The 13,183-nt window shown below is 48.8% G+C and overlaps 1 protein-coding gene across 1 annotated transcript in view; it reads right to left on the bottom strand.

Moving 5' to 3' along the window:
- The window catches only part of INPPL1 (inositol polyphosphate phosphatase like 1), a 55,095-nt gene that overhangs the window by 17,153 nt on the left and 24,759 nt on the right, over positions 1–13,183 (bottom strand). The window contains exons 6-13 of the mRNA XM_058185252.1: positions 11,147–11,237; positions 9,923–10,012; positions 8,896–8,994; positions 7,694–7,844; positions 6,112–6,218; positions 4,388–4,490; positions 3,557–3,753; positions 363–480 (exon numbers count right to left, since the gene is read on the bottom strand). Of these exons, the coding sequence (XP_058041235.1) occupies positions 363–480; positions 3,557–3,753; positions 4,388–4,490; positions 6,112–6,218; positions 7,694–7,844; positions 8,896–8,994; positions 9,923–10,012; positions 11,147–11,237 (956 nt within the window). The remainder of the gene's footprint in view (positions 1–362; positions 481–3,556; positions 3,754–4,387; positions 4,491–6,111; positions 6,219–7,693; positions 7,845–8,895; positions 8,995–9,922; positions 10,013–11,146; positions 11,238–13,183) is intronic.

Raw genomic sequence — 13,183 nt, forward strand, 5'->3', positions numbered from 1 at the left:
ACCACACCTTCCTCCTCTTATTTTCTCCATAACAACAACCCTGTGAGGCGGATTGGTTTGAGAGAGAGGGATTGGCCCAAGGTCACCCAGGTGGCTTTCAAGGTCCAGGCAGGACTAAAGATCTCTGTCTCCTGGCAATTGGCCCAAAGTCACTGGGCCAGCTTTCATGCCTAAGTCAAGACTAGAACTCTCCGTCTTCCGGTTTCTAGCCAGGCGCCTTAACCAGTAGACCAAACTGGCTCTCATGAAGCCTGTTGCAGGAGAGGGTCTGATGATGGGGTCCTGAAACCACACTGTGCCCATCGTCCTGAGAAGGGAGCGCAGGGCAGCCCCTTCCCCTTCCCCGACGGGCTGCTCCTTACCCAGGGTGTTGGCGATGCCAGTTTTGACGCTGGAGGTGCCAACGTGGCTGATCCGATTCTCGTGCTCCGGCTTCACCAGGACGGCTATCTTGATGTTCCAGAGGGACTGCATGGCGATCTGGAGGGACATCGAGGGGGGGAGGACTTCAACTGGGGGACAGAGGAGACCCCTGTGGGCCGTGTGTGAAGCCACAGCTTCCCTCCTCGGGGGCTTCTGCTGTTTTTCTGCCTGCCACTTCCAGCCGGACCCCCGTTGAGACCCACCCAGAGAGGAGCATGCACGGGCTGTTCCAAAAGGTGACTTCACCACCCCCCCCCGAAGTCCTCTGCCTGGCAAATTACACAGTAATAACAAACCTTGGTTTACACCTAAACTTAAGCAGCTACGACATTCCAAAGAGGAAGCCTACAGAAAAGGTGATAAAATGCTGTACAATCAGGCCAGAAATGCACTAACAAGGGAGATAAGAGCAGCAAAAAGAAGCTACTCTGAAAAGCTAAAGAATCAATTTTCAGCAAATGAACCAGCAAACATGTGGAAAACTCTTAAAAATATCACCGGCTATGGCAAACCTCCTTCCCAGGCTGAAGGTAATCAACAACTGGCAGATGACCTGAATGAGTTTTACTGCAGGTTTGAAAGGAAACTACAGCCACCTATCTCCACAACCCCCATCTCAGACACACCAACAACAGCCAAGCCTCCTACAACTGACCCCATTTCATTGGGTTCACAACCCCTAGTGATCACAGAAAAGGAAGTGCAGGACCTATTTCACAGACAAAAGCCAGGAAAAGCTCCAGGCCCAGACAAGATAACTCCTTCTTGCTTAAAAGTCTGTGCTGACCAATTGGCCCCATCTTCACCCATATTTTCAATAAATCACTAGAGATGTGCTATGTTCCTTCTTGCTTCAAACGCTCTACCATCATCCCAGTGCCGAAGAAGCCCACCATCAAGGAACTGAATGACTACAGACCAGTTGCTCTAACATCTGTAGTCATGAAAACCTTTGAAAGGCTAGTGCTTTCCTACCTGAAAACCATCACGAATCCGCTCTTAGACCCCTTGCAATTTGCATACCGAGCAAATAGATCAACAGATGATGCTGTTAATATGGCTCTGCACTACATCCTACAACATCTTGAGTCTCCAAAGACCTATGCAAGGGTCCTTTTTGTAGACTTTAGTTCAGCATTCAATACCATCATTCCAGACATTCTTCTAACTAAGCTAAACCAGCTACAGGTACCGGAACAGACTTGTAAGTGGATCACAAGCTTCCTAACAAACAGGAAGCAGCAGGTGAAGCTAAGCAAGATCACATCAAATACCTGTACAATTAGCACAGGGGCCCCCAAGGCTGTGTGCTCTCCCACTTCTCTTCTCTCTGTATACCAATGACTGCATCTCCAATGATCCATTTGTTAAGCTACTGAAGTTCGCAGATGACACAACAGTGATTGGTCTCATTCGAGACAATGACGAATCCGCATATAGGCGAGAGGTCGAGCGACTAGCCTTGTGGTGCAACCAAAACAATCTGGAACTGAACACACTCAAAACCGTAGAAATGGTGGTAGACTTTAGGAAAACCCTTCCATACTTCCACCTCTCACAATACTTGACAACACAGTATCAACAGTAGAAACCTTCAAATTTCTGGGTTCTATCATATCGCAAGATCTCAAATGGACAGCTAACATCAAAACATCATTAAAAAGGACAACAAAGAATGTTCTTTCTCGCCAACTCAGTAAGCTCAAACTGCCCAAGGAGCTGCTGATCCAATTCTACAGAGGAATTATTGAGTCTGTCATTTGCACCTCTATAACTGTCTGGTTCGGTTCTGCAACCCAACAAGAAAAACACAGACTTCAGAGGATAATTAGAACTGCAGAAAAATAATTGCTACCAACTTGCCTTCCATTGAGGACCTGTATACTGCACGAATCAAGAAGAGGGCCGTGAAAATATTTGCAGATCCCTCGCATCCTGGACATAAACTGTTTCAACTCCTACCCTCAAAACGACGCTATAGAGCACTGCACACCAGAACAACTAGACACAAGAACAGTTTTTTCCCGAAGGCCATCACTCTGCTAAACAAATAATTCCCTCAACACTGTCAGACTATTTACTGAATCTGCACTACTATTAATCGTTTCATAGTTCCCATCACCAATCTCCTTCCACTTATGACTGTATGACTATAACTTGTTGCTGGCAATCCTTATGATTTATATTGATATATTGATCATCAATTGTGTTGTAAATGTTGTACCTTGATGAACGTATCTTTTCTTTTATGTACACTGAGAGCATATGCACCAAGACAAATTCCTTGTGTGTCCAATCACACTTGGCCAATAAAATTCTATTCTATTCTATTCAAAGCTGGCAACAGGAGCTGACAGGCCGCCTTTGGGTAGCCACTATGATGGGAACTTTGATTGCCTCCCAATCGAAGTTGTGTGGGGAAGACAACCGCAATCAAGAGAAGCCATCGCAACTGATATGCATCAGCCTTCACCAGGCTGGGAACCCAAAGAGGGTGTGAAGGTCCAGCTGACCCACAGAGGGACTGTTGTGGCCTGTCAGCCGCCGGCCCCTCCGGCAGCCAAAATCAGAGGAGGAGGAAAAGAGGGCGTGGGAGTCAGGATCAGCATCCAGGCCAACTGAGAGCTCCAAGGGGGAAGAGGGAATTGGAGCTGGCAGAGAAAGAGAGAGAGAGAGAGGTGGAGCATGGACCGTCCATCAGCCCTCAGATGGAGAGTCAACAGCCCCCCAGGTCTGGAGGTGGTTGATGAGGAACAGGAGGTACAGCTGGGTTCAGTGCCTGATGCACAGAAGGCAGAGGAGAGGAGAGCAGTGGAAATCTATGGGCCGGTCCTTGGGACGGAACAGCCACCGCTGCTAGCGAAGCCCCACCCTAGCTCTGGGGATAAAAGGCAGGGGGCGCAGATGGATAGATGTGGCAGACAACTAACTATTCATCTTGTTAGCCCGCTGAGAGGGAGAAAGAGAATTTTTTTGCTATGGCTGCTGGTGCTCCTAATAAAGGAATCATTGATCTAAAAACAGAGGGTTTGTCGTGTTTGGGGAGCTGGGTCAGAACAGAGACCCTGGGTGGGTGGGTGGGTGGGTGGGAGAGAAGGAATGGGGGCCCCTCCCACAAATCCTGCGCACCCACCAGCCGGTACTCGATCTCTGTGAAGTCCTTGAGGGCGCTGCGTGTGACGTCTACCCACTCCTTGTCCCCCATGGAGTTCTCCTGGGTGCCGAAGACGTAGATGTCGTGGGGGATGGAGACGGTCATCTCGTCCAGGGTCTTGCCCAGCCCCTTCGAGGCAAACCAGGAGGCGATGTTCTTGGATGGGGGGATGCTGCCTGTGGGGGGGGGAGAGGAGGGGGGGCCGGTTAGGAGGTCCCAGATGGGGCTGAGCACGGAGAAGCGGGTTGCCACCCCCTTTTCTATTGTAAACCTCCCAGAGTTGTTTTGCTTTGGGTATTGGTATGGGAAGCATAAAAATTTAATAAAAGGAAGGGAGGGAGGGAGGGAGGGAGGAAAGAAGGAAAGGAGGAGGAAGGGAGAAAGAGAGAGGGGGGGGGAGGAAGGAAAGATTTTGCGCATCTTTACGCATTGGGTTTTCAAGAAGAGACTGGACAGCCACTAGTCCAGAATGGTATAGGGGGCTGGACTAGAAGACCTCCAAGGTCCCTTCCATTTCTAGGATTTCTATGGCTAAGCCCTTTTCTCCCTCTAAGCCCCCCGCCCAGAGCCCTCCAACACCCCACGGGCCCCTGTTTGAAAACCCTAACCCTAAACCCCCCATGTTAAGGAAGGTGCTTCCTCCTGGCAGGGATCAAACCTTTTTCCTGGGGGCGACACTGAAGGGGCTTCTGACTTCCGGCTCCAGCTTTCAGCTCTGGATTTCTGGGACGTCTCCCACCCAGATTGTTCCCCAAACTGCCCCAACTCCAGAAGGCCCCCCCCCCTCCTGCCCCCTTCTCCCCGGCTCACCCATGTTCCAGGTGCCAATGAAGATGGAGATCATGTCCGGCTCATCCTGGCTGGAGTGCAGGTTCTTCATCAGCTGCAGCAGCTGGCAGAAGGCCTCTCGCTTCTGGAGGGGAACAAGGAAGCCCCAGTTGGTCGGGGGGAGGCAAAGCCCACTCAACGTTCCCCATTTTGCTTCACAACCGGACACACGCCCCAAAATGCCTCCCCCACCTCACCCTTCGTGCAATAGAAAGGACAGGAGGGCCATAAAATTTAAAGTGAAAAAATACAGGTGGTCCTTGACTTATGACCACGATTGAGCCCAAAATTCCTGTTGCTATGCAAGACGGTGGTTAAGTGGGTTTTGTCCCACTTTACGACCTTTCTTGCCATGGTTGTTAAGTGGACCACTGCAGTTGTTAACTTAGTCACACGGCTGTTAAGTGAGTTTTTCCCCATTTTACAATTGCTTTTGTCACCGTTGTTAAGTGAATCACTGCAGTTGTTAAGATAGAATCACGGCTGTTAAGTGAATCTGACTTCCCCCATTGACTTGGCTTGTCAGAAGGTCACCAAAGGGGATCGCGTGACCCCGGGACACAGCAACGGTCGTAAGTATGAATCAGTTGCCAAGCATCCAAAATTTGATCACAGGGATGCTGCAGTGGACATAAATGTGAAAAATGGTCATAAGTCATTAGTGCCACTGTAACTTCAAATGGTCACTAAACAAACAGTTGCAAGTCGAGGACTGCCTGCACAGGTGGCCCTTGACTTAGGACCATAATGGAGCCTGCCCAAGACAGGATGGTCATTAAACGGGGTGCCAGCTCACACGGGGCTTGCCTATGCTCTGATTTATGTCTAGGGTCTCCAACCTTGGTCCCTTTAAGACTTGTGGACTTCAACTCCCAGAGTTCCTCAGCCAGCTTTGCTTTGCTGGCTGAGGGACTCTGGGAGTTGAAGTCCCCAAGTCTTAAAGGGACCAAGGTTGGAGACCCCTGATCCAGAGAAATTCTTTGTGTGTCTAATCTCAGGAGGCCAAATAAAATTCTATTCTATTCAGTTCAGGGGTCCTTTGGTGCTCTCTGAGCTTGGCCGTTTTCTTGCAGACATTTCATGACCCAACTAGGGAACATCATCAGTGCTAGAAGGGAGGGAGGTTGCTGATAGGAGGAGGAGGAGGGGAGAAAGGGAAGGAGGAAGACTGTGGAGTTCTTGGGGCTCCCTGAGCTGCGCTGTTTTCTTTCAGACGTTTCATGACCCAACTAGGGAACATCATCAGTGCTAGAAGGGAGGAGGAGAGTGGGGTCTCTGAGCTTGGTTGTTTTCTTGCAGATGTTTCATTACCCAACTTGGTTACATCCTCAGTGCTAGAAGGAGTGGGGTTTACAAGAGGGAGGAGAAGGACTAGCCCTGATGATGTTCCCTAGTTGGGTCATGAAATGCCTGCCAGCAACAACCCAGAGAGCACCAGAACCCCACATTTCAACCCTGAGTTACAAATATTCTCCTTTACTGGCAATTCAATTCAGTCTAAAATGTATGAAATTTGGGGGCTACCGCTGGGCCCCCAATGCAATGCCCAGCATTTCAGATTCCTCCCAACTACAACACCCCTTCTTAAAACTCAGTCTGGGTGATTGGGAGTCCAGCAGGAAGAATTTTTGTACTAATAATCAGCCGCCTTTCAGCGAGCAGCACATCTGCAGTAGGCATCTTACATTGAGGTCATCCAAACTCACCCTGGCGCTGACAAAGACGAAGTCCTTCCGCTGAGTCTTGTCCTTCTCTTTCTCAAAGACGATCCCCAGTTTATTCTGCACCCGCTGGGATTTGATCAGCTGACGGACTGGGAGGAGGAGAGGGCAGAGGGGTGGGTGATCAAGAGAGTCCCTCTTTCCCATTAACCCATCCCCGGGAATTGACTGTACAGGTAGTCCTCAACTTACAACTGTTCGTTTAGTGACTGTGCGAAGTTACAACTTCACTAAAAAAAGTGACACGAATGCTTTTCACTTAACACCCATTGCTGCATCCCCATGATCACATGAGATCTGGCTGCTTGGCCACCAGTTCATTTTTATGACGGTCTCAGTGTCCCGGGGTCATGTGATCACTTTTTGTGAACTTCAGGCAAACAAACTCAATGGGGAAGCCAGGAAAGGAAATGGAGCAAAACTAATTTAACCGGCGTCTCACTTAACCTCAGAAATGTTGGGCTCAATTGCAGTCGTAAGTGGAGGACCACCTTGTAGTCATATGAGGGTCAGAAAGTCTGGACGTGAGCAAAACTGGAAAGAGATGGACAAAAGAGGAAGGGCCACCCAGATCCTTGCAGAGCTGAAGGAGGAGGAGGAGGAGGATGGAGAAGGTGGATGCCGAGTAAATAAAGCTCCCGTTTCATACGCAGCAGCCATTCAAATTCTTCCACAATAGAAAAAAAATTCTTTCTCTAGAATAAACTTCCTTTTCAGGGGTTCTGGATTCTTCTCCACCGGTAGTCCTCAAATTACAACACTTGAGCCCGAACTTTTTGCTGTTGCTAAGTGAGACATTGATTTTGCTCCATTTTACGACCTTTCTTGCCACAGTTATTAAATGAATCGCTGGAAGGATTAACTTAGTCACATGGCTGTTAAATGAATCTGGCTTCCCCAGTGACTTTGCTGGTCAGAAGGTCTCCAAAGGAGATCACACACAAATAAACAAACAAACAAATGCATGCACACATAGATGCCAGTTGCCCAGCACCGAAGGGCCTCTGGTGGCTCTACAGACTAAAGCAGTCTGTTATTAACACAGCTGCTTGCAAGTACTGCAGGTTCAAGCCCCACCAGGCCCAAGGTTGACTCAGCCTTCCATCCTTTATAAGGTAGGTAAAATGAGGACCCAGATTGTTGGGGGGGGCAATAAGTTGACTTTGTATATAATATACAAATGGATGAAGACTATTGCTTAACACAGTGTAAGCTGCCCTGAGTCTTTGGAGAAGGGCGGGGTATAAATGTAAATTAAAAAAAAAAATTATTATTTTTTGATCACGTGACCATAGGGATGCCGAAACCGTATAGAAAATGGCTCTAAGTTACTTCTTTCACAGGCATTGCAACTTTGAATGGTCACTAAATGGATGGTTGTAAGTTGAGGACTATCTATAGTTGTTCCTAGTCTAGTCTGCTGGGGAGAAGCCCCATAGTTTCCATGCAGAAGTTGGCAAATCTTGGGACACCCAGCCAGGAGTTTGAGAAGGCGGGAAGCGAGCCAGGCCACCCGCTGAAGGACCGGCTCAGGTTTGCAGACCGAAGCGGGTGGGAGCAGACTTACTCTTCTCGTGGCTGAAGGTGTTCCAGTCCTCCTGGGAGTCCTTCTGCTTCTTTAGGACCACCAACTTCCCCCCTTCCACGTCCACACTTAAGGTGTACTTTTGCGACTTCCCGATTTTGGTCAGATCGCCCAAGGTCAGGTCCAGCTTCACCTGAAAGCAGGCACGGTTGTGAGACACTCTCCGACACACAAGACTGAACAGGTTTGGTGGGACAGAGGACTACAAAGCAAGGGCAGGCAGATGAATGGATGGAGGGAAAGCAGAGTTGCAGTTTCATTGAGGACAAGAACATGTGAGGGGACGTGGGAAAGACCTCGAGAGAGGGAAGAAAAGAGATTCTGGCCAGGGTGCAGTCAAAGAAGAGACAACTTAGTCCTCAGCTGCACAATGGGAGGAAGAAGAAACTCAGAAAGGAAGGAACCTCATGGAGATGGCAGGGGATTGGTACTTTCAAACTTGCAAGATTCTTCTTAATGTAACCTTGCAATAAAATAGAATTGGCTCAGCCGGTCACATTTTCTGTCTGGTCCAGCCTTACATAGAGACCAATTTCATTTGCCTTCCTAGGATGGAGACTTCTGGGACTACCATACGCAGAATTCCAGTCCAGCAGGGTGGGTTGAATACCTGCAGAGAGGTCCCAAGGGTGTTTTTTTCAAGAAGCAGCTGGATTTTCTGGTTATTCTTTGAAGACGTTTCGCTTCTCATCCAAGAAGCTTCTTCAGCTCTGACAGGAATGTTAAATCCTTCCATTCAATCAGAGCTGAAGAAGCTTCTTGGATGAGAAGCGAAAGTCCAGCTGCCTCTTGAAAAAGTACCTTTGGGACAACCGTGACCTGGATGGCTGAGAATCTCCATAGACATTTATCCTTACCACCTATCTAAGGCTCCATAAAAGGAGTCTTAATTTCTATCCAGTTGACATATGGCTGTCATATGTCTCTTATTGATATTATGATTATGATTATCATTTTTTTTTTGCTTTGCATGTACACTGAGAGCAGACAAATTCCTTGTGTGCCTAATCACACTTGGTAAAATCAAGTATTCCATTCCATTCCAATCCAATCCATTCCAATCCAATCCAATCCAGCCTCTGGGTTCCTCAAGAAATCCTGTTTAAATATTGCCCAGTATTTTTCAGGCTTCAGGGTTTAAAAAAACTGGATTCCCATCCAGCCTTACAGTCCTCATCCCTTACCTCAAATGTTTGAACCGGGATCGTCTTCACTTTGCGGAAACATGGCTGAGCCTGTCCAGGCTGGGTGGTGGAGCTCATGTCCTGGAGAGCTTTGAGGGCCTACAAGAGATACAACGGCAGTTCAACATGGAACCTTCACACCAGCCTCCTCAAACCATCCCCTTGCTCCCTTTATTCGTCGGTACCTGAAAGTGTTCGGCCTCCTTTTCCCACCCCTCCTAATTCTTTCCCAAGGAATTCCAGAGATTGGAGTTCCTGCCGTCTTTCCAAATGTCCATCTGCCGCTTTCAGCTTCCTCGTAAGAAGTGCTCATTCTCCTGCCCACCATCACTTGTCCTTGGAAATCTATTTTGATCTTTCCCAGTTTGGTACCCACCAGAACCTGGCTGTGGATGATCGACTTGAGAGTGTCATTCGTAGAAAGCCCCCCAATTGGAGACATGGCTAGTCTAACCGCTCAGGTTAAAACAACACAAAACTTTCCCTTACAAACAGGTAGTCCTGGATTTATGACCATAATTGGGACCAGAATTTACATTGTTAAGCAAGGTGGTTGTTAAATGAATTGCACTCAATTTTAGAACCATTTTTTGCCATGGTTGTTAAGTGAATCATTGCCGTTAAGTGAATCTTGTGGTCATTAAGGGAATACAATGTCTGCCATTGTCTTTGCTGGTAAGAAGACAGTTGGGAAGGTCGCAAGAGTGGATCACGTGACCCTGGGACACTGCAACTCTCATAAATATATGCCAAATTTTTCTTGCATGACTGTAGGTTGTGTGAAAAATGCTTATAAGTCACTACGTTCAGTTCTATTGTAATTTCAAACAGACACTAAACAAATATGGGACTATCTACATTAGGAAATTTAAGCTCAATACAGACTAGAAAAAGTTCTGAAGCTCTTGGAGAGCAGATCCTGCTGGGCTCCTTGGTGGGAGAGCATCGTTTGGGGTCAGGACAGCTGCCCGAAGAGACCCTTGGATGCTCCTAGGCCAAAGATAGGTGAGGCTAGGAGACGACTCACCTTCTTCTCAATATTGGAGAGGAAGTCCTTCAAGATGGACAGCTTCAGGACCAAACTGTCCAATTCCTGCTCTCCTGTCTGCCCGGCAGTCTGGAAGTAAACAAGATGGAGTTTTGAAAAGCCAAAGGTTCAAGGTGGAGATTTAGAGGCCCCGGATAGTCCAAGGGTGCCAGAATCCAATTGGGCCCAAATATTCCAGGTCGCCTTCTAAACTCCCTCTGCTCATCCTCACCAACGGAATAACAGGACCGGAAGGGACCTTGGAGGTCTTATTGTCCAACCAAAGAAAGAGACTCCTGCCCAGAATTATCTGCTGGAGGGAAGTGGAGGGAGTCAAGATGACTGACTCTAACCCATACGAGTTGTTTCTCACTTTCATTTGGGGGTGGGGAGACCACAGTAATAAAAAAAAACCAGCCCCCATCGCATTTGTTGATGGCTCCTGTAGTCTTTCCACCAGCCGACAATGAAAGAAACACAAAAACATACTAAGGACACAACCCTGGTAGCAAAAGACTTCAAATAATCCTGACATTGCTTATGAAAACCCACTTATGATGAGCTGAAGGCTTTTCCAGGTAACGATGTTCCCCCCGTCTTTCAACCAGGAGAATCGCCCCAAACCCATCTCCAGACAAAGCTGCATTCTGAAGATCTATTTGGGCAGTGCTGCCTATGAGGACATTTCATGGAATTCCAGAATCTAGGGATGGAAGATCCCTTGGTGGTCTTCTAATCGACCCATTTGTTAAGGCAAGATATCCTCAGATCACCCCCATAGAAACATCTGCCTGAACTTCAGGTGAAATTCTCCGGAGATGGAGCATCCATAACTCCAGAAGGCCAGCTGTTCTGATGCTTCCTAGCCTACATCAATGTTCCTCAGCCGTGGCCACTTTAAGAAGTGTGGACTTCAACTTTCAGAATTGCCTGGCTGGGGAATTCTGGGAGTTGAAGTCCACATGTCTTAAAGTGGCCACGTTTGACAAACATTGGCCTACAGTCACCACACAACACAATAGTTTTCCCACCCTGCCCTGGGGAGAGAAGGAAGGAACCCTGGGCCAAGAGACCTCCAAAACCCAAGGACCAGAGCAAATGGAAGGCTGTCGATCCCCCAGATCCCTCTGTTGAAGAAGTGCCAGGCACTGACCCAGACCTGCAAAATTTCTCCCTTCCTTGAGACACCTTGGTGGCCCTTCATCTCACGCGAGCGACGTTTACCTGCTGCAGGATGCGAGACACCATCGGGGAGCTCTGTTGGTCAAACACCTTGGACAAGATCTCCAGGCCTGCTAAGACTTTGTCCACCTCACTGGAAGGAGAAAAGACACGGAGGGGTCAGCCTCCTGCTGCCTGCAGACCCCCAAGCTGGGTTCCAAGCCAGGACCCTTTGCAGAAGACTTTATTTAGAAAACGTATATGGGCGCTCAACTCACTCATGGTGACTCTGGGCGGCTCATGCAAGTAGAACCCCAACTACAAAACCCATAAGCCCCCACTCCTCTGGCGACAGCAATCACACCAACCCCTTCATGGGCTCCGTATCCCTCTGAGGGATCTCCATGCCCATTGGCAAAACCACGTCTTCCGGGCCTCTCGAAATGAAGATGGGACCCAGTTTTATCTCCGCAGGGATGACGTTCCACAGGGAGGGAGCCACCATGGAGAAGGTCCTTCTTCTCGATTCCACCAGATGGACCTCCTTAAAGAGAGGGATCTCATAACATCTGCCCCTCCATTCTGTTGGATCAGGTGGATGTAACTGGGGGAAAAAATGGTCCTTCAAGCAACAGGAAGGGAGCCACCACGGAGAAGGCCCTTCTTCTAGGTCCCACACGATGGGCTTCCTTAAGGGAGGGGACCCCTAACATCTCCTGCCTCCCCTCTTTGGGGGGACGGGTAGATATGACTAGGAAAAATGGTCCTTCAAATAACAGGGAGGGAGAAGGCCCTTCTTCTCAGTCCCACCTCTTTAAGGGAGGGGCCCAGTGGTCGTATTCAGCTGGTTCATACCGGGTTGGACAAATCAGTAGCAGAGATCGCGGGTGGGCCTGCCCACCCACCCTGGCATAAAGACGTCCTATTTAGCCACATTTTCAAGCTTGGGTGCGAACAAAGCACCTGCGCAGAAGCATTGCACATGTGCAAAGCAAGTGTGCGCATGCAGGGCGAACCAGTGGTAAGAGTATGTGAAACCCACCCCTGGAGGGAGGGTCCCTGTAGCATCCCCTGCCTGCCTGCTCTGTTGAAGTCCACAAGCCTTGAAATTAAAAATGCAAGTTCAAAGCCTTAAAGCAAGGGTGTCCAAACTTGGTCCCTTTAAGACTTTTGGACTTCAACTCCCAGAGTCCCTCAGCCAGCAAAGCTGGCTGAGGAACTCTGGGAGTTGAAGTCCACAAGCCTTGAAATTAAAAATGCAAGTTCAAAGCCTTAAAGGCTCCGAGGCCCTTGCTCCGTATAAAGAGGAAACCCTTCCTCCGTGGGTCCACCCTGGCTCAGCCGCCGGAGGTCTCTCCTGCAAAGGCCGACGTCGGCCAGAAGAGAGAGACGCCCTGTAATTTCCTCTCCCACCACTGAGGTAATTGCTCTGAAATGCTACACCCCGGATTTCTAACTGGAAGACATGCCGAAGCAAATAATAACACAAGGCGGCATTAAAATATGCCGCTCAGACCATTGTGCTGCGTAAGCAAATTCCAGCGTAGCCTTAGAAATGGGCTGTCTAGCCAAAGAAATTATTTTGGGCCGGAGGCTAACAGCTCAAGATCGCTGAAGGGAATCGCTGGAGAAGTCCCGTTCTTGGACACGGGAAGAATCCAGGTTTCCGGTTTCAGGGATCCACCATGTGCCAATGAATGAGTTCGGGTCCTCTTCCCCCCCCCCACTCTGGGAGTGTGTTGTCTATAGCAGGGGTCCCCCACCTTGGCCACTTTAAGCCTGGCGGACTTCAACTCCCAGAATTCCCCAGCCAGCAAAGCTGGGAGTTGAAGTCCGCCAGGCTTAAAGTTGCCAAGGTGGGGGATCCCTGGACTACAGGACCCAACTGGAGTCAGTTTATTCCTCCAAGCTTTTGGCCTGATGCTGAAGGTCATTATCGGGGAATAATAGAATCACAGAGCTTGGAGGGACCTTGACCTTGTTCCACTGATAATTAATTTGATAATTTAACAGAATAAAAGAGTCTGAAAGGACTTCAGAGGCCATCTAGTCCAACCCCTTGATCAAGCAGGAGACCCTATATCATTCCAGACAAATGGC

This window comes from Ahaetulla prasina, chromosome 5 (assembly GCF_028640845.1).
Source record: "Ahaetulla prasina isolate Xishuangbanna chromosome 5, ASM2864084v1, whole genome shotgun sequence".
Classification (NCBI taxonomy): domain Eukaryota; kingdom Metazoa; phylum Chordata; class Lepidosauria; order Squamata; family Colubridae; genus Ahaetulla; species Ahaetulla prasina.